The sequence below is a fragment of the Oncorhynchus gorbuscha genome, linkage group LG02, assembly GCF_021184085.1.
Source record: "Oncorhynchus gorbuscha isolate QuinsamMale2020 ecotype Even-year linkage group LG02, OgorEven_v1.0, whole genome shotgun sequence".
Lineage (NCBI taxonomy): Eukaryota > Metazoa > Chordata > Actinopteri > Salmoniformes > Salmonidae > Oncorhynchus > Oncorhynchus gorbuscha.
In genome coordinates, this window is record NC_060174.1 from 96,754,517 (window position 1) to 96,775,999 (window position 21,483).

The 21,483-nt window shown below is 42.5% G+C and overlaps 1 protein-coding gene across 4 annotated transcripts in view; it reads right to left on the reverse strand.

The window, feature by feature from the left end:
* Window positions 1-21,483, reverse strand: part of LOC124013748 (rap guanine nucleotide exchange factor 6-like) — a 429,435-nt gene that overhangs the window by 397,720 nt on the left and 10,232 nt on the right. For 3 of the 4 annotated variants that reach the window (XM_046328248.1, XM_046328242.1, XM_046328257.1), the window contains exons 2-4: window positions 5,287-5,357; window positions 4,720-4,776; window positions 1,869-1,952 (exon numbers count right to left, since the gene is read on the reverse strand). In XM_046328248.1, coding sequence (XP_046184204.1) covers window positions 1,869-1,952; window positions 4,720-4,776; window positions 5,287-5,357 — 212 coding nt within the window. The remainder of the gene's footprint in view (window positions 1-1,868; window positions 1,953-4,719; window positions 4,777-5,286; window positions 5,358-21,483) is intronic. The other variant, XM_046328266.1, reaches the window with a different exon arrangement.

Consider the following 21,483-nt stretch of genomic DNA (forward strand, 5'->3'; position numbering starts at 1 on the left):
TAGGCCTGTTATTTTGCTAAATTGTGTAAAGGAGACTCCAAAAGCCTACAGAGGTTGTGAAGTATGAACACGAGACTCGCATGCTTTTGAAAATATAGATGGCTATTTTCTGCTCCCTAACAAAGCGGAGTGAGGGTAGGAAAGAGGTGAAACGTGGATAAGAAAAAGCATGGGCTTGCCTTGGGCAAGAGGTAGTTTCCACACACTGCTATTTTATTCTGTTATATTTAATTCCATTCTTACTACAAAATATATATGTGTGTGTGTTGACTGATCGGGGTAGGTGTGCCTTGTCTGTTTAACTAAATAAACTATTGATTTCATTCATTTGGTATTAACATAATTAAACTCAATACGCCATTCTATTGTTTAAAAAATACATTTTAAAAAGTCTTGATGTTTCTTAGGACCTGCCTAAACAAATGAATAATGGATTTATTTTTGATGGTGTATATTCAATGGATTTATTCAAATAGTGGCCCACCCACATCTGCAAACCACTACTACCACTCATCACCGGCATGTGCCCGGGGTGTATAAAAAGTGTATTCAGGCAAGAATGTCTTTAAAAAATGGGCCTGTGTGTAAAGGGGTTAACTGATAAACATTGCTCAAATGTTTCATATTTTATAGGTTGAACACAGTAAATCCTATGTAAAAGTAGTATTACAGGCTCTCGTCTTATCAAAGCCAACACAGATCTGAAGCACACTGCTGCTGCAAGATAGGAGACACACCTCCAGAGCTGAATATATCACACTACCAGCCTCTCTGGATGTGTCCCCAACGGCAACTCATTTCCTTTATAGTGCACTCCTTTTGACCAGAGCCATATGGAACTCTTAAATTATACGAGTTTGACAGTATCGAGCCCAAAACTTTCCTGAACCAACACTTGCACTTTACCCCCTCCCCTTCTCTTCTCTCTCTGACTGATAACTACTTTGGAGGAAAAGTGTACTTACTATGCCTATGAAATGTGGTTGTCCCACCTAGCTATCTTAAGATGAATGCACTAACTGCAAGTCACTCTGTATAAGAGCATCTGCTAAACGACTAACATGTAAATGTAGTACCACGGAGGAGTTTAAAAAGGAAGGAACTCCCTCAAACGTTTATTCCACAGGCTAGGAACCCCACTATGCAGCTGTTGCAAGACCACAAAAACAGTGATTGATAGGCAGCTTAGACTTCAATTCCACCATTACTGGGTTCAAATGCATAGCCATGCACAGGAACCGATATCTGTATGGCAAAAATAGCTAAATGAGAGAACAGCAGTGTGATTCACATCAATGCGCTATGTAAATGTCAATAATAAGTGATATCTGTATCACCATAGTCTACACTACTACTGTCATCCTTACCACCAAGCTTTTATTCAAATTGGATCATCTTTGGATGCCGACAGCAGTCACACCATTGGAAGACATAGCTTGGACTGTAGCCTACAAAACCATATTCCTGCTCTTTCCCCGATCCATCAAACACATTTACATTTACATTTACATTTAAGTCATTTAGCAGACGCTCTTATCCAGAGCGACTTACAAATTGGTGTGTCACTATAGTGGTCTCTGACTTGTGGTCAGACTCACTCAGGTGGAACAAACTTAAAAACTTGAATTTTTCAGTGCTGATTTAAATGTCATTGACAAAACAGAAAGGTGTCAAATAATGTTGTCAAAAATCGTTTGTGACTTTAAAAAGTAATTCTGGAAGTAATCTAGTTTCAAAAGTATTTGTTTTTGCTGGTAACGTAACAGATTACATTATTATTATTTTTTAAATCAGTTACATGTAATCCTTTACTACCCAACCCTGGTGAAGGGCTGTGTGCTGATAAATGGAACATAGATGGAACCTACCAGCATCTGGCCAAGTACATGTGGTCCTTGAGGATAACTGAACCGGACAGGAGGGTGTACCAGCATGTGGAGATGCTGTCTGCGCTGAAGACGGAGACAAGATAACAAGTGACATTGTGTTAGTCTACATAGTGCTGTTTATGGACACGTCTGCATGGTGACATCACATGCATCATACTTTAAAAGGAAGGACCAGAGTTTTTCCTCTCCATGTGATCTAACCAGGAAAAACTATGGGCCCTACAAACGAGTCTTGAATGTTGCTTGAGGTGGTACCCGGGTATCTGCAGGTTCCATCATGCTGAATTTAATACTTTTTTATGCAATTTTGAAGTCTGCATGTGTGCCACAAACCTGCTAATATTCCCATGATAGACTACTGAAATGGTATTCAAATAACGTGTTTCATCTAAGCAGGAATACATGATTCAAGACATGTCCATGTGCACTGCAACGTAATACAGCAATTGTTATATTTTACTGTTAAAATAGGACTCAATATTTTTGGTTAAATAGAGATTAATTTGCCAACATCTTTACGTGCACTAACATATTTGGTGCCAATTCACCAGCTGGGTAAGTGGAAATTCAAAACACATTAGCTAAATCACTACCTCCAAATACATTTTTCACAGGACGTAGCCATGTTTTAATCGAACAGTAAACTCATTATTAATGTCCTAAAAAAGGAAAACTATTTAAAATCAATTTTAGAATAAGACTAACTTAACAAAATGTGGAAAGAGTGAAGGGGTCTGAATCCTTTCCGACTGCACTGCATGTGTGTTGCATGGACGTTCACATGGTTAAGTCTGAATCCTTTCCGACTGCACTGCATGTGTGTTGCATGGACGTTCACATGGTTAAGTCTGAATCCTTTCCGACTGCACTGCATGTGTGTTGCATGAACGTTCACATGGTTAAGTCTGAATCCTTTCCGACTGCACTGCATGTGTGTTGCATGGACGTTCACATGGTTAAGTCTGAATCCTTTCCGACTGCACTGCATGTGTGTTGCATGAACGTTCACATGGTTAAGTCTGAATCCTTTCCGACTGCACTGCATGTGTGTTGCATGGACGTTCACATGGTTAAGTCTGAATCCTTTCCGACTGCACTGCATGTGTGTTGCATGAACGTTCACATGGTTAAGTCTGAATCCTTTCCGACTGCACTGCATGTGTGTTGCATGAACGTTCACATGGTTAAGTCTGAATCCTTTCCGACTGCACTGCACGTGTGTTGCATGGACGTTCACATGGTTAAGTCTGAATCCTTTCCGACTGCACTGCACGTGTGTTGCATGGACGTTCACATGGTTAAGTCTGAATCCTTTCCGACTGCACTGCACGTGTGTTGCATGAACGTTCACATGGTTAAGTCTGAATCCTTTCCGACTGCACTGCATGTGTGTTGCATGGACGTTCACATGGTTAAGTCTGAATCCTTTCCGACTGCACTGCATGTGTGTTGCATGAACGTTCACATGGTTAAGTCTGAATCCTTTCCGACTGCACTGCATGTGTGTTGCATGAACGTTCACATGGTTAAGTAGCTTTGTTGTTTCATGAGGAGTTCTAATTGTCTTCAAAGGCTGTTTAATACCTCCAAGTAGGTACTATAATGTCTATGTTCTCTGTGCCTAATTGGACCAGGCAGATTGATTCCTACTTCCTAATATTCCTTCCTATTTTTTCAATCAAAAATTAAACTACTGAGAGTTTAATGTAATTCCAATGAAAGGAGTAATACATCAACACAATGTTGGATATGAAGAGTATGCCTCTCTCCCCCTCTTTCCATAACACAGCTTAACTCTATGCAGTGGAGCAGAAGAGAGGGCTTTATGACTTTCTTTCAAGACTAAAGAGATGAAAGTCTGCTGTCATGTCCTGACACGGATCAATTCTTTGAAGTGTGAGGAGTCTTTGGTAGTAAAGAAATGGTAAACACAGAGAACACAACAGTTACATGACAAGACAACCATGCAGCAGACAGAAGAGGAAAACAGTGCTCTGTAAGAGAAGCCAAGCAGATGTTTAGGGTTGTGTGTGTTACGGATACAGTTATCCTGTGTGTGTGTGTATCCTGTGTGTGTGTTTCTTTTCTCTCCTCCCCTCACAGGTGAAAACCATCACTCCCCAATCAGTCAACAGTCAATCATCAATCAGAAGACACACCTCCTCCTACTTCCTATCCTATCACAGTTCCTTCCCCATGGTTTAAAAACCCCATAATTTGTTTGTTCTAGAGCTCAATCTCTCTGTAAATGCCATGTCTGTAGGTCTCTGTGTTTCACTCTCGCTTTGTGTCTTAACCTCTCTTTTGTTTAAAGCACCTCCATAGCACTTTGTCATCACCTGTGAGTATTGTTTTTGGTTATGGTGTTTGTTTGTTTGCTGGTGGGAAAAAGGGGAAACCAAGACAAGTCGCCCATGGGCATACACTACCCGTAGGTGAACTTTGTTAAATACACTAGTTAGAACTGGGCGGACCACCCACTGTATTTTTGGTTAGTTAGCTGTTGTTAAAGTAGGCTAGTCTAGCTTAGGGGTGTTTTTGAATACTTGTTTCTTTCCTTGGGTCCAGCTCAGCCCCTTTTCCTGCTCCCCCCATTACCGTGTGTTTATAAATAAACCTGGAGTTTGACGGTAGATTTCTGTTGTCGTGGTTATTTCGTTCACACTTTTACTTTGTCACAATAATAATTTGCATGAGTTATGTTACGGGTCTCATTACCATCCCCCTAGACTGTCGGGCCAAAAGGGATTCGTAACAGTGTGTGTGTGTGTGTGTGTGTGTGTGTGTGTGTGTGTGTGTGTGTGTGTGTGTGTGTGTGTGTGTAACTTACTAGAACAGGACCTGGTTAGCTTCGTGTCGCTCATACCTGGCTGAGGTACTCATTGACCTGCACAACAACAAAACAAGTTTCAGACACGATCAGTTTCATACATTATTAGAAGACGTTACCAGTTCATACATTATCACAACCAGACTGACAGCTCTCATATCTGAATGTTGGTGATGTGGAATGGTTGGTTGTGGTGAACGTCAGGGCCAGTCCCAGAGCTGCATGGCCTGGCCTGCACACCGGCTCCAGTGTGGGTTAGTCATCTCTGTCCTATGTATGTACAGAAGATTGTACAGGAAGGGCCATGTGGATGACTCAGACACTAGTTGTGGCTCCACCTTCTGTGTCTGTGTTCATAACCACATAATAGGAGTGTTGATCTAGAATCAGGTCCACCTCTGTCCATATAGCATAGTCTAATCTCATTCATTAGGTTTTTAAAAAGGCCAACCTGATCCTAGATCAGCACTCCTACTCAAAGCTGCTTTATGAATACAGGCCCTGGTGTATGGAGCTTAAGTAGGGCGAGTGGTCGGTGTAATGGATGAACGGGGAGGTGAATCTGACCTGAGCTGGTGCTCCCTGAGGTGGGACAGGACATCCATGTGGTAGAAGTGACAGTAAATAGTGTGCAAGTCCTGGAGGAGACAAGACAACCGGTTCAGACAGACATCTCACCTCAAACAGAGGACAGGCAACACAGGCTGGTTTAGAATGTAGGGCAAGCAATTGAAAATGCTGCTCAGGTCTGGTCACTGTGGTTAGTTTACCAAAAGGTCTCCCTAGGGCCTCCCGAGTGGCGCAGCGGTCTAAGACATTGCTTCGCAGTGCTAGAGGCTTCCTTACAGACCTGGGTACGATCCAGGGCTGTACCACAACCGGCCGTCCCATAGGGCTGCACACAATTGGCTCATCGCGCTCTAGCAACACCTTGTGGCAGGCCGGGCTGACCTCAGTCGTCAGGTGGACAGTGTTTGCTCCGACACATTGGTGCGGCTGGAGTTAAGAAGCAGGGTTTGGAGGGTCATATTTCGGAGGACGCATGACTCCACCTTCGCCTCCCAAGCCCGTTGGTGAGTTGCATCGATGAGATGATCGGGGGGGGGGGGGGGTCTTCCTACTCTAAAGCAGGAACTGTATACTAGTGATGCATCGATATGACATTTTTTGCCGATACGAGATATTTTCCTTGCAAACAAACGATACCGATAACCGATATTTAAACCATTTTTCCGGCCGTTCTAGTACAGTTAAATAGTTAACACACACAAGGCACTACATCTCAAGAGGCTTCACTACAAGAGGCGTCACTACAGTCCCTGGTTCGAATCCAGGCTGTAGCACATACGGCCGTGATTGGGAGTCCCATAGGGCGGCGCACAACTGGCCCAGCGTCATCCGGGCCTTCATGTAAGTAAGAATTTGTTAACAGACTTAGCTAGTTAAAAAGGTTACACACACACCAAAAAGTTATTTTGTTGGATTTACGTATGTCCCCAATACCAGTAAAACCAAAACCTATTCATTTCACTTACTTGCTGTGCTGTTCATTTGTTCAGTCATTTCATTCTCAACCAGGATTTCTACGGAATGCTGTTGGGGTCTTTGCGTGTCAAAAAAAAAAACATCAAATAACACGACATTCTGTTTCAGTAGCTATAGTTAGCTAACTATATAGCTAGGTGTCATCTAAAATAACCCTAATTTATAAGACCGATCTTATTGGTGGTCAGCCCCATCCATGTCAAGCTAGCCACAATAAGGATAAGCCACAATAGTGGACTATGCAGTTAGCCTTCAAAATAAAAGTATGGCATAATTCTACTATGTATTAATTTGCATCACTGTCAATTATATACTTTTATTTTGAAGGCAAACCGCAAATTCCAATTGTGCAGCATCTGTATTGTGGTTAGCTTCACAACACATAACCCGGTCTGGTCGAGCGTAACAAGCCAGGTGAAGCTAGCAGGCTTATAACGCTAGCGTCGGGCAACAGGGTGGCTAAGTAGCTGGCTGACTTTATTTTCATGAACTGAAGTTCAATTTCAATAAGTGTACAACACGTGGCAACCTAGCTAATAGCCCGAATTTGGCCCGCAGGTGGTTTTATTTGCCCCCCCCCCCCAGGTTTTCTGAGCAAAAACATTTAACATCTTTAATAATTATTATTTATTTTTTTATTGTTGGACATAAGACTGTAAAAACACCAGGAAATCAGCTCCAAGTAATTTTAATTGAAGAAATCTGTTCCCAAGTACAAGAGAGAGATGTGGTCGTATACAAATGTAAACAAGGTTTGAAATGATTATGTTTTAGCAAATGTATGTTGGGGCTTCTTGCGGCCAATTTGCAGTCTACAAATTATTAGTCATTATGTTCCGGCCCTCTGACCATCCGCGCAAGAAAATATTTAATAGTAAAATCAGACTGCGGCTGAATCTAGCTGATGATCCCTGCTATAGACCTATTACTCCCAGATATGTATAGAATGAATGTGCAAATGTTTGGGCACACAGGCCCTCAGTCAGGGTTGACCAAAGGTCTGAATCAAACCAACACTGGAGGATTTGTATGGATTAACAGATTATGGTCAAACAACCCTTTTCCACAATATAACACAAGGCAAAAACAAACAAGGCGACACACACAGCCATTTTATATCAGAGAAGCACAACACTCTTTAAAATACAAGCCTGGCTGGTTATCTACAGAATAAAGGGACCTTTCTACATTTGATTGGATCAACTCAGCTCTAAGCGAACCAGACCAAGGGCACGTGCAAACATCTATCATTGAGGAGATTCCTGTAGACCCGTCGTGTAAAAATAAAACTTCCTAACAAATTGACACTGTTAATCCAGACCAACACAAACTCACTGACACACAATGTCCTTAAAATAGTCATATCAAACACAGCTGTTCAAACATTAAGAGCAGATAGCCTGAAGAATGCATGTGAAAACCTCCATGTGGACATATGGTATGGCAAGACAGAGGCGCTATTGAGCCCATGGGCAACTAGCATTAACAGGTGGAGCACATGCCTCAGTGGGTTCAGGCAAGCGGAAGTTCCCACGCACGCTGATGTGTGTGGCAGCAAAACAGCAAGTGTTAGTTAGCGAAGACTGCAGAGGGACCGATTCAATATAACACTGAACCTCTGCATTTTGTCTCTGTGGAAATCAGAGGGTATTTGCTAAACCAGTCACAGAATGTGTGAGTGAGTCATGGTGTACTGTATTCAGATCTTGTGTGTGTGTGTGTGTGTGTGTGTGTGTGTGGTGTACACAAAAATCATGTCTCAATCAGTAAATGGAAGGACCATGCAGAAAACCTGCTACAAGAGGAAAACCAGGCAATGCTGGAACAGGGAGAAACAAAGGGAGGTGTGTGTGTGTGTGTGTGTGTGTGTGTGTGTGTGTGTGTGTGTGTGTGTGTGTGTGTGTGTGTGTGTGTGTGTGTGTGTGTGTGTGTGTGTGTGTGTGTGTAGAAAGGTTTAACAATAAGGAACAACAGAGACGTGCCAGTCTGGGCTCCTCCTCCCACTAACACTTCCTCTGAGAGTTCATCTGAAAACCAGAGGCCAGAACCATCTGACTGTCTGGCACGCTACATCAAATAAAGGGAAATCACTAAGAACATGTGGAGGGAGTCAACCAGTTTTTGTTAGGAAAATGTAGCTCCGGACATTTGAGAAATGTACCATACCCATATGCATTGGGTGCATAAACCTGATTAGGGCGTCCATCCACGGTGTTCATACTGTCATAAATCACATTTAGATGGTAATTCACCTTAACGGAACAGGCAACTGTGTGCGTGGTTCTTACCGAATTCCAACACACACTTTGAAGACGTTAGAATAACTGTCCCCATTTACTTTTCCTCAGCCAACAAGATGAGTAACTACCAACATCATTAGCATGTTAATCTATCCCCATAGTAAAGTGTATATATTCTATTGGTCAGCTTGTCATTCTGTTAAAGAGTTAGGCTCTGCTACTCTGAAGCAAGGTAAGACATGCCTCATTATATGAAGCAAAACGTTACATTTCACCAGGGGTGAAAGTAGATTTTATTTCTTACCGGTACGGGACACAAGTGCACTCACGCATACTAGAAACATGACAGGGTAGCCTACACTCTCTCAGTGTAGCCTACACTCTCTCAGTGTAGCCTACACTCTCTCAGGGTAGCCTACACTCTCTCAGTGTAGCCTACACTCTCTCAGGGTAGCCTACACTCTCTCAGTGTAGCCTACACTCTCTCAGTGTAGCCTACACTCTCTCAGTGTAGCCTACACTCTCTCAGTGTAGCCTACACTCTCTCAGTGTAGCCTACACTCTCTCAGTGTAGCCTACACTCTCTCAGTGTAGCCTACACTCTCTCAGTGTAGCCTACACTCTCTCAGTGTAGCCTACACTCTCTCAGTGTAGCCTACACTCTCTCAGTGTAGCCTACACTCTCTCAGTGTAGCCTACACTCTCTCAGTGTAGCCTACACTCTCTCAGTGTAGCCTACACTCTCTCAGTGTAGCCTACACTCTCTCAGTGTAGCCTACACTCTCTCAGTGTAGCCTACACTCTCTCAGTGTAGCCTACACTCTCTCAGTGTAGCCTACTCTCTCAGTGTAGCCTACTCTCTCAGTGTAGCCTACTCTCTCAGTGTAGCCTACACTCTCAGTGTAGCCTACACTCTCAGTGTAGCCTACTCTCTCAGACCAATAAAAACAGTGTATGAAAAGGTGGGACACAAATACAACATGACGTCCATCTAACCTGGAGGAGGAAATTAGTGTTCAAAAACCAATGAAAGTGTCACTGACCCAATGATGACGACAGTGAATATGCACCACACTGAGGATATGGCCGATGTTCTACGCTGGTGCCAATAAGACAGGCTACTGTTTTGATTCATTAAGTTAAGCATTTTGATAACCAAAAAAACATGCTGACATGCAGGAATTTTAAATAATAGTGTAATAACCTATCATTTTTTGGGCAGTACAGCGTACACCCACTTTTTATTTTGCCAGGACGCCGTATTGGATCGTACTGCCTTACTTTCAACCCTGGGTTTAACACTTTGCCTAACCACTTGAATGGCAGATGGGTATCGCGTTTTAATTACCTGAAGAGAAAAAAGTTGCAATTTATCGTGGCCATCAATTGTTTTTAACAAATGATTACATGAAACAATTCTTGCATTATGATTGGGATTATAGAAGCAGGTTTCACTACACAGCAAGAGCAGCAGCAACTCTCGCACTGTCTGACATATTCCTCACTCAAACTAGGCTCCGTATCTGTTCGCTGTGTGCGTGTGATAAGCATAACATCTAATAAAAATAAACACACGCAATTTTTCTTCTCCCGGTCAATTGGCCGGTGCCAATTTTTAAATAGTGGTACAACTCAATATAATGACGGTGTTCCTAATGCTTGGTTGTTAGAGGAAATCGTAGTTAAGATGAATAATTATGTATACATTATTGATATTCTAATACTATTATGTTATGATATGAAAAGTAAAAGTTATTGGTTAAGCTGTTACTGAAAATGTAAGCAGAACTAATTTGATTGTCTGTGCCTCTTGGGAAGGTCAAGGGGGAGAAAAAGCTTTTCAGACAAGATAAGAATGTTTGGGTTTTGTTCCATTGGTGAGAGAAAAGTATATCTTTTAGACAGGTTTTAATGTCTGTTTTATGAGGGGAGTAGAAAGCATCTCCGGACCTAAACAAAAAAACAACGGGGCTATCGTGGGAAACTGATGATGTCATTTTGAGTTTATAACCTGTGGAAATCTGTGTATGTAGTTAGTACTCACTTGAATTAAACGCAATGTACCTGGCTTTTAAGACTGGTCTCAATCTACTTCATGCATAATTAATGAACTTACAATTCATTAATGAATTAGAAATGAGTGCTAATTGGTTTTGGCAATTAAAACATTAAAGGAATTTTAGAATTCCTCTATCATTGGTATACTCAGTGTATACTGTATTCCAGTCATTGAACACTGGTCACTTTAATAAAGTTTACATTCTGTTTTACCCACTTTATATGTACACAAAAATAAACAACGTGTGGTCCAATGTTTCCTGAATTTAAATAAAAGATCCCAGAAATGTTCTATATGCACAAAAAGCTTACTCTCAAATGTTGTGCACAAATTTGTTTACATCCATGTTAGTGAGCAGAATAATCATTACACGGGAGTACCTTGTGTTGGGGACAATAAAAGGCCACGAAAATGTGCACTTGTGTCACAACACAATGCCATAGATGTCTCAAGTTGAGGGAGCATGCAATTGGCATACTGACTGCAGGAATGTCCACCAGAGCTTTTGCCAGATCATTGAATGTTAATTTCTCTGCCATAAGCCACCTCCAACATTGTTTTAGAGAATCTGGCAGTATGTCCAACCGCCCTCAAAACTGCAGACCACGTATAGCCACGCCAGCCCAGGACCTACACATCCAGCTTCTTTGCCTAACCACGGGATCGTCTGAGACCTGCAACCCGGACAACTGATGAAACTGTGGGTTTCCACAATGGAACATTTCTGTTGAAACTGTCAGTAACCATCTCAGGGAAGCACATCTGCTTGCTCGTCGTCCACACCAGGGTTTTGACCTCACTGCAGTTCGGTGCGTAACCGACTTCAGTGGGAAACTGCTCACCTTCGATGGCCTCTGGCAACGCTGGGGAAGTGTGCTCTTCACAGATGAATCCCAGTTTCAACTGTTTCCCGGTCAGATGGCAGATGGTATTGTATGGGTGAGCGGTTTGCTGATGTCAATGTTGGGTTATGGTATGGGCCAGCATAAGCTACGAACAACAAACACAATTGGAAACGTGAACTCAGAGATACCATGACGAGATCCTGAGGCCCATAATCGTAAAATTGGTCAAAACGTGTTATTTGATGTGTAACTTTTTTGACACGCAAAGACCCAAACAGCGGGGTATGTGGATGAGGGCGTAGAAATCCTGATTGAGAATGAAACAACTCAACAAATGAACAACGAAACAGCACAGCAAGTAAGTGAAATAAATAGGTTTTGGTTGGGTTTTACTGGTAATGGGGACACACGTACATGCCAACAAATAACTTTCTGGTCAGTGTGGTGTGTAAGCTTTATTTAACTAGGCAAGTCAGTGACGCCCAGCGCGTCAACGGGACCGTTATCATCATCTGACACTAATTAGCATAACGCAACGGACATAAATCTTCCTAGAAAATATTCCTATTCATGAAAATCACAAGTGAAATATATTGGAACACAGCTTAGCCTTTTGTTAATTATCCAGGTAGGCCACTTGATTTCAACATCTAAACAGTGAACAGGCTGTTGTTCAAACAGACAGAGACAGACAGGAAGGTCCATTCATAACAGTTCTACCTTGTTAGCAAGCAAATAGATCCAAGTTGGCTAGACTTGAAATAAAGATTAGCTAGCTACTCACTAGCACGTGGGCTTGTGCTTGAGAGATAGTTCTCCTAAACAGTGTTCATTTTCTAGAACGCCTGCTAAAAGAAGTTGGTCATTATTGGATGTTCAACGTGCATGGTTTTTGTTAAATGTTTAACAAAAATTGCATTTTCATAGACAGACTTTAAAGCCAGATCAGTGATTATTGCAAAAACAATAATAGCCAAATTATATTATTAGTGGGTCGTATGGTTGTGGAAGGCTTCTATTTAGCCTACATATAATTTTACAAGCCCTGAATTCATGTGATTATTCTAAACTGTTTGAAATGCAGTGTATTGACCTTTAATTGTTCAACAAAGCTTATTTAGAGAAAACTTTAAAATCTTGAATCGCCCATAACTTTGAAAAAACAGCATTATCCTTATATAAAAGCAGCAAAGGACAGCAGCAATGATATTGCAACTGATCACATAATTGAACTGCCATCAAATTATATCTCCTTTTGTTTATGTACAACAGGATCAGTATTGCTGCCACCTTCTGGCACATAGGCTGCCTGCTCCTCACATGACCCTGTGCAAAATTATAACTAAGCTCTTTCTCACTACAGAAGCACAACCTTGTTGTTGACTAGAGATCAAATGGTATTTAAAGCCTACATTCAAATATACAATATGTAGGCATAACAGAGGGGGCATTGTACATAAACTACAACACACCCATTCAGCCTCCAGAACAAACATCCATTTACATAGACTTCTAAAACGTACTGTCAACAGTAAAGAAATAACATCTGAAGGACTTCATACATTCACGTTTCATACTGGCATCTTAAACATGACAGAAAAACAGGAGACTCTCTATACCTGTTGGGGCGGAAGGGTAGCCTAGTGGTTAGAGCGTTGGACTAGTAACCGGAAGGTTGCAAGTTCAAACCCCTGATTTGATAATACAGATTATTTTAGGCCTGGAGTACGCCCAAGCAGAAACGAGTCTGTAGGCTAACTGTAGTGCAGGGCCAACTGAAGAGAGGCATGCACCCATTTAGGCCACCCTTTTCACCTCAATGGCCTCTTTAACCCCCTAAAACAATATATTCAGAGAAACTGAGCATTTCAAACCACAACTCGAAAACCAGAGGCTGTAGTAGCAGTACGCTACAATCCTTAGTCGAGACTTAAATTCTGTTTTTAAAAAGAGAGGTTCCATTAACGGTTTGACGCATGTGTGCCTGTAAGGTCAGATATGACCAACGGTCTTCAGTGGGATGGAATCATGACGCGTCAAAACGCTCTGGTAATCCTCTCTGCTGTTAGCGCTCCATCAAGGGGTCAAATCAGGCTTGGCTTTCAGGTAGGACTACAGCGCTTACATTTTGCCATACTACTGAACATTAATGTATTAAAAGGGTGCTTAGCCTAGACTTAGTAGCCTACATACATACTGGAGCTTTATGAGTCGCAGTCTGGTTTCTCAGACCCGAAGTGCAGACTTTCAACCCGGCGATTCCTTACGGAGTAAAAATAAAGTCTGTCTTAAGATCAAGTTCTTAAAAGTCTGAAGCCCAGACTAAAAAGCCCAGCTAGAAATAGGGCATCATGGACACGCACGCGCTCCAGCAGGTATATCTCTCTGGTCACCATAGCAGCACCCACCTGTAGCACACGCTCCAGCAGGTATATCTCTGTAGTCACCCCCAAAACCAATTCTTTCTTTGGCCGCCTCTCCTTCCAGTTCGCTGCTGCCTCATGACTGGAACGAACTACAAAAATCTCTGAAACTGGGAACACTTATCTCCCTCACTAGCTTTAAGCACCAGCTGTCAGAACAGCTCACAGATTACTGCACCTGTACATAGCCCACCTATAATTTAGCCCAAACAACTACCTCTCCCCCTACTGTATTTATTTATTTTGCTCCTTTGCACCCCATTATTTCTCTCTACTTTGCACATTCTTCCACTGCAAAACTACCATTCCAGTGTTTTACTTGCTATATTGTATTTACTTTGCCACCATGGCTTTTTTTTGCCTTTACCTCCCTTATCTCACCTCATTTGCTCACATTGTATATAGACTTGTTTCTACTGTATGTTTGTTTTACTCCATGTGTAACTGTTGTTGTATGTGTCACACTGCTTTGCTTTATCTTGACCAGGTCGCAATTGTAAATGAGAACTTGTTCTCAACTAGCCTACCTGGTTAAATAAAGGTGAAATAAAATAAAATAAATAAATGGAAAAGAAGGGGTGGTAGTTGGCAGCACCCACCACACTACAGTACAGCTGCAGTCTCTCCACCAGCCAGCCCTAAAAGAGGGGGTGGTAGTTGGCAGCACCCACCACACTACAGTACAGCTGCAGTCTCTCCACCAGCCAGCCCTAAAAGAGGGGGTGGTAGTTGGCAGCACCCACCACACTACTGTACAGCTGCAGTCTCTCCACCAGCCAGCCCTAAAAGAGGGGGTGGTAGTTGGCAGCACCCACCACACTACAGTACAGCTGCAGTCTCTCCACCAGCCAGCCCTAAAAGAGGGGGTGGTATTTGACAGCACCCACCACACTACAGTACAGCTGCAGTCTCTCCACCAGCCAGCCCTAAAAGAGGGGGTGGTATTTGACAGCACCCACCACACTACAGTACAGCTGCAGTCTCTCCACCAGCCAGCCCTAAAAGAGGGGGTGGTAGTTGGCAGCACCCACCACACTACTGTACAGCTGCAGTCTCTCCACCAGCCAGCCCTAAAAGAAGGGGTGGTAGTTGGCAGCACACACTACAGTACAGCTGCAGTCTCTCCACCAGCCAGCCCTAAAAGAGGGGGTGGTAGTTGGCAGCACCCACCACACTACAGTACAGCTGCAGTCTCTCCACCAGCCAGCCCTAAAAGAGGGGCTGGTATTTGACAGCACCCACCACACTACAGTACAGCAGCAGTCTCTCCACCAGCCAGCCCTTAATGTTGTCATGGAAACCCCAGACAATGTTCCCATTATGTAACCTAGCTAATTTGCAGAGACCTTGCCAAGTTTTGAAATGTATTTAGGACTGTAGAGAACAGCGAAGTTATGACAGCAACTTGGAGCCTCAGGTTTTTGGCATCCCAAGAACTCCAAGTCATAATCTAAGTTATGAACAACCTGTCAGGTTTCTCCATATTCTAAAAAATAACAAAACGTTACAGATCATTTCTTCCTCTATTCCCAAGCCTGGAAGTCAACTTGTAGGAGAAACAAAGTGTGGTTCATCTCCAACAAAGTAGTTGTTTTAAAGGGCATGCAGTGTTGAGCTCACTGTGATGAGGCTGTAGCCTCTGCTGCCAGCTCAGCCCAGAGTCAATGTTTGAGGCTGGGCTTACACACACACACACACACACACACACACACACACACACACTGCAGGTTCTGTGAGGCTGTGGCCTACATGCTTTCACTTGTCTCAGTCCACAGGGTGCCTGCAAAGCTTAGCTAGGTGTCAAAGGCAACACAACAGGCAAGCAGTGTTTTATCAAATACTGACTCTGCTCTGCAACAATGAGTCATGCACAGTAACATTTTCCAGATAGCAGTGTATTGGCTGGTGGATATTAAATACACTGAACTAGACACTTAAAGGCTGTGATATTATAAAGGACGGCACATTGGGGATTGGCTCAAAGATGGAGAAAAAGCCCTCAACCCCATAACCCGGGTTGAATACATTTGCATCATGGGAATTCAGAAGGCATGTTGGCTGAACATGGCTCCCATGATGGTGACTACAGAGTCACTTATCACCTCGGCAGCATTAACATGTCTGTAGCCCCGGGGGAATGGCATCTTATCAGGGGGACAGCCTTTGGTTTACTGAGAAACAGATTGAACTTGAGTGCTTCTGTAGCCTGCTCCTTACTCTTTTGTTTCTAGTCCCACACAAAACATTCCCCGAGCAGGACTGATAGAAGTTCAACCACTAAGAACAGGGGTTTTTACACCATCGCACTGAGATTTTGTTTTACAATTTTAACACAAATTTCCTACAGTTCTATACATTTTGCCATGCAGCTAAGAGAAAACGTTACAGTTTTAACGCTTATTTCATGAAATTTAACATATTCTGCAATGGAACGGAGATAATTTAGCTGTTTGAAAAGCTAGTTTCCCGCAATTCTATGCATTTTACCATGGATAATGCTGTGTTCTTTTGCTCAAACATAATAACAAAATGAATATTGCTAAATTCATTGTTTTGGGAATTTTCAATATCTAGTTTTATTTTGGTGGTTCTCTCTCAGAGATTATATTCTTTAAAAATAGGTCAATTATCTTTTTCACACACACACATTTATAATTTCACACGCTCTATGTGGCCCATAGCAACAGGTTGAGCGCATAGGGCTCCGGAGCGCTGCAGCGGTCTAAGGCACTGCATCCCAGTGCAAGAGGCATCACTACAGTCCCTGGTTTGAATCCAGGCTGAATCACATCCGGCAGTGATTGGGAGTCCCGTAGGGCTGCGCACAATTGGCCCAGTGTCGTCCGGGTTTGTCCGGGGTAGGCAGTCATCGTAAATAAGAACTTGTTATTAACCGACTTGCCTAGTTGAAAAAAGGCACATGACCCTCCCTGCTGCTGCCATCCAGCAGCCCTTCAACTAGACAAGGAGGGGGTGGAGGTGATTTCAATGAGCTCCAGTGTGACAGGAGCCCAGTGGAGGCCTGCAACAGACCTGAACTCACACAGCATGTGCAGAGCCTCTGAGCCAGGAGAGACAAAGCATGCCGCTGGCTGCTGTTAGTGTGTGCTGCTGTTGTCTGATAAGAACAGGATGGAATGGTAACAATCATTGGGCAATAAATGAGTGTAAGTAGTCCTTGACTGTGTGTCAAAGGGCAGGGGGCCAGATATGTGTGTGGACTTTCACAATACATCTGAACATCCTGTAGTTGGGTTTAGGGTTGGGCAATGTCAGCCGTTGTCCATTTACATTACATTACATTACATTTAAGTCATTTAGCAGACGCTCTCATCCAGAGCGACTTACAAATTGGTGCATTCACCTTATGACATCCAGTGGAAGTCACTTTACAATAGTGCATCTAAATCTTAAAGGGGGGGGGGTGAGAAGGATTACTTATCCTATCCTAGGTATTCCTTAAAGAGGTGGGGTTTCAGGTGTCTCCGGAAGGTGGTGATTGACTCCGCTGGCCTGGCGTCGTGAGGGAGTTTGTTCCACCATTGGGGGGCCAGAGCAGCGAACAGTTTTGACTGGGCTGAGCGGGAACTGTACTTCCTCAGTGGTAGGGAGGCGAGCAGGCCAGAGGTGGATGAACGCAGTACCCTTGTTTGGGTGTAGGGCCTGATCAGAGCCTGGAGGTGCCGTTCCCCTCACAGCTCCGTAGGCAAGCACCATGGTCTTGTAGCGGTTATGATTATGTACCCCCAAAACATTGATATGATGGTACAGAATGCTACAACGGGATGAATCATGATGAAAGATAACGTAGTTGAAAGCCTGGGCAGAGACACTAAGTGCAGGCAAATCTTCTCTAATAGTCCTTTCTGGTGGAGCTTCAACATGGAAAAGGTTGTGTGTGGGGCACACAATTGAGCATAGACAGTCCGATGAGGAACAGGATGTTTCACCGTAGTGAGTTTGCTTCTATCTATCCTGTGATGTATAACCTGTCTATAGTCTTCAGAATTGGCTAAAGATGACTATTTGCCTCATAAAATAGTAAATAAATATATTGGTTTGTTGGATCTCTCAAAGCTGTGATTGAGAATAGCCTATGCTATAGACTTTCATTCTTGTTCATTTTTACAGCAGCAACTTTAGGACACCATCTTAGGCTAGAATATTTGGGAAATAAGCTACTGTTCATAACTTTACCTTGTCTTAAAGCTTTTATGGTTCGGCCTAGTGGGAGGATAGGTTATTATTGGTTTTCAACCTTGCATTTTCCCACCCTATGGATCATTTTAAGCTTAAACTTATTTAAAAACTTGGCATTAAAAATGTTCTATAGGCTATTGATATTGTTTGTCTTCTCTCATTATTAGTCCCATGGCTACCATGTTTTTACCTATATCATTGCCGCCACACTAACATATTTAAGATCTTTGAGAACTAACAACCACCTAAATAAAAACTAGACATCCATTTTTTTGAATTTTTGATTCTCCCTGACTTTTGTTATGTTTGAGTCACTCAGATTGCATATGCTATGTTCTTATGCTATGTTCTTATGCTATGTTCTTATGCTATGGCAAAATAGGTAGAATTGCAGAAAACTATATTTAACCTCTAACAGTCTGTTGGGGGAGGGTTCATTTAGCTATTTGATCTAGAATTTCAGGACACTTAGGTATCAACAATTGTTTTATGGATTTGAAAAAATATTGAATTTGTCCTGAACTACTATAGCCCATATACAACACAATGAATAACACATTCATAAATGGCAACAACAAAAAATACATCCTAGAAATGGGGTTTTGAAGCATCTGTCCTACATCTAGGAGACATCAGAAAGCTCTGGAAATATTTTTGTTTTTTGGGCACTAAACTACCTCTGTACTTCAAATGTGTTTGTATTGGTCATCTTCAGACGAGTACCCCTTGTGGGGGTTGTAGAGCAAAACGGAGAACACCATTGTGTTCGTGAAAGTCTCCCCACAAGTAGGGCAAACCGTTCGATCGCTACAGATGTTTGTGAGAAGACAGATTCTCTCTCATGGACCTCCCCATGGAAAAATGTGTATAACTGCAGGAAATTGCAGAAAGAGAGCAACAAAAATGTTGGGAATATAGCCATTTATTTTAAAACAGCTAAGATTGTTAAGGAATGTCCCAGTGATAATGTTGACAGATGTGCCTACCTTTTAGTCTTAGTCACATTTTAGTAAACTCCTCCTGTGTTAGTTTTAGCTATTATCAATTGATCAAAATGTGACAATTTTAGTCACAGCCATTTTATTCACATAGATTATTTAGTATAAAAAAATGTACCAACTATATTTATGCTACATCTAACTTCCATCATGTGTAAATTCAGATGGCCTAGTTGGACAAGGCCTACTTTCACCTTGTATAGCTTACTTAGCAACATAGATATTGTGGCAAATTGTAACCAATGCCAGCCATAATTAACCATATAGGCTATAAAGTCTTGGCTACAGGTTAAACAATTTACAGCACAGATTTTCTCCCCATTATAACTGTCAAGGGGGTAAATAGTGGTTTCCTTGAAAGAAAAAAAAAGTATTACTGTATTCCTAATATTCAACATGGCTTCCAGTTGAAGCTCGCATCCGCTACAAGACCATGGTGCTTGCCTACGGAGCTGTGAGGGGAACGGCACCTCAGTACCTCCAGGCTCTGATCAGGCCCTACACCCAAACAAGGGCACTGCGTTCATCCACCTCTGGCCTGCTCGCCTCCCTACCACTGAGGAAGTACAGCTCCCGCTCAGCCCAGTCAAAACTGTTCGCTGCTCTGGCCCCCCAATGGTGGAACAAACTCCCTCACGACGCCAGGACAGCGGAGTCAATCACCACCTTCCGGAGACACCTGAAACCCCACCTCTTTAAGGAATACCTAGGATAGGATAAGTAATCCCTCTCACCCCCCCCTTAAGATTTAGATGCACTATTGTAAAGTGACTGTTCCACTGGATGTCATAAGGTGAATGCACCAATTTGTAAGTCGCTCTGGATAAGAGCGTCTGCTAAATGACTTAAATGTAAATGTAAATTTGTTTTTCCTCAGGAAAAAAACAACGGCAACTCGCATTTGCAGACCACGGCACAAGAGCAGCAACACAGATGATTAAATAACAGAGCACATGGGAAAATTGAGCTTTGATTTAAGCAAAGCAAAAATAGGTTATATGAAAGAGAGTAAACATTGTTACTACTTGAGGTTATTTACAAGTCAATTGTCCTGGCTTCGAATCAGTGACTGAAGTGACCCCCTGGAAGCTGTGTGGGAGAGCCGGGCAGATCAGATCAGGCAGCGCAACTGAAAGACGCCAATGAGAGGATTGCATGAAACATTCTGCATGGATGCGTAGGATTGGACAACACGGATAAAAAGGAGCTTCATGTCAAATCAAAATGTCCATTAGTCTTAGTTGGAATTCTCGTCACATTTCTGTCGACTAAAATGAAAAGTAATTTGTAATAGTTATTGTTTTTTTCCCCGTGGCATCTCGTCTCGTTATCGTCCTGGTTTTAGTCGGGAAAAATAGGTATTTGACGAGTATTTTTCTTATTGTTGACAAATTAAGCTTAAGCCTTAGGCCCATGCATCGACAGAGAGAAACCATATTTTTTAACTGGACATTTTGAGTTGCTAAATTGAAATTACCTGCCGTCTGGACTACATTCAAATCAAACTTTTTCTGTCACATGTGCGGAATACAACAGCATGAAATGCTTACTTTATACAAGCCCTTAACCAACAGTGCAGTTCAAGAAGAAGAAAACATTTACCAAGTAGACTGAAATAAAAAGTAATAATAAAAAGTAAAACTAAGAATAACGAGGCTATATACAGGGGATACCGGTACAGAGTCAGTGTGCGGGAGGCAAAGTGACTATGCATAGGTAACAAACAAACGGCGAGTAGCAGCAGTGTACATGGGGTGTCAACATAAATTGTCTGGTGGCAATTTTTATGAATTGTTCAGCAGTCTAATGGCTTGGGGGTAGAAGCTGTTGAGGAGCCTTTTGGTCCTAGACAGAGAAAACAGTCTATAACTTGGGTGACTGGAGTCTGACAATTTTACAAGCCTTCCTTTGACACCGCCTATTATATAGGTCCTGGATGGCAGGAAGCTTGGCCTCAGTGACGTACTGGGCCGTCTGCACTACAGAGGGTAATGCAAACGGCCCAGTACATCACTGGGGCCAAGCCTTCTCTTGCGTTCTGTATATAACATTTATTGAAATAGGCTATAGCAAATACGAATATTCAAATGACTGGGAATGTCACGTGTGCTGCCCTGCTGTGCCCTGCGAGACTACATTCTTTACTTCACAGCAGCAGTCAAGTTCAAATAGTCATGTGACAGAATGGTTTCGCCTATGTCGTCACCATCGACGGTGTCTGTCAATCATCCCGATAGACGATGCTACGGGAATATCACCTAAACCTTGTAAAATTAGACTAGGTGAGCTAGCAAAATCATTCCAGTTCACTTTAAACTGGACATTGCATTCAACTTGAGGCACACCTTAAAAACATAAGCCAAAGATACATTGCCAACAACACACAATGAGAACAATTCTCTACAGGTCTCCTACATGTGTGGAAAGGTGTGCTGATGCCAGACAATCCATAGC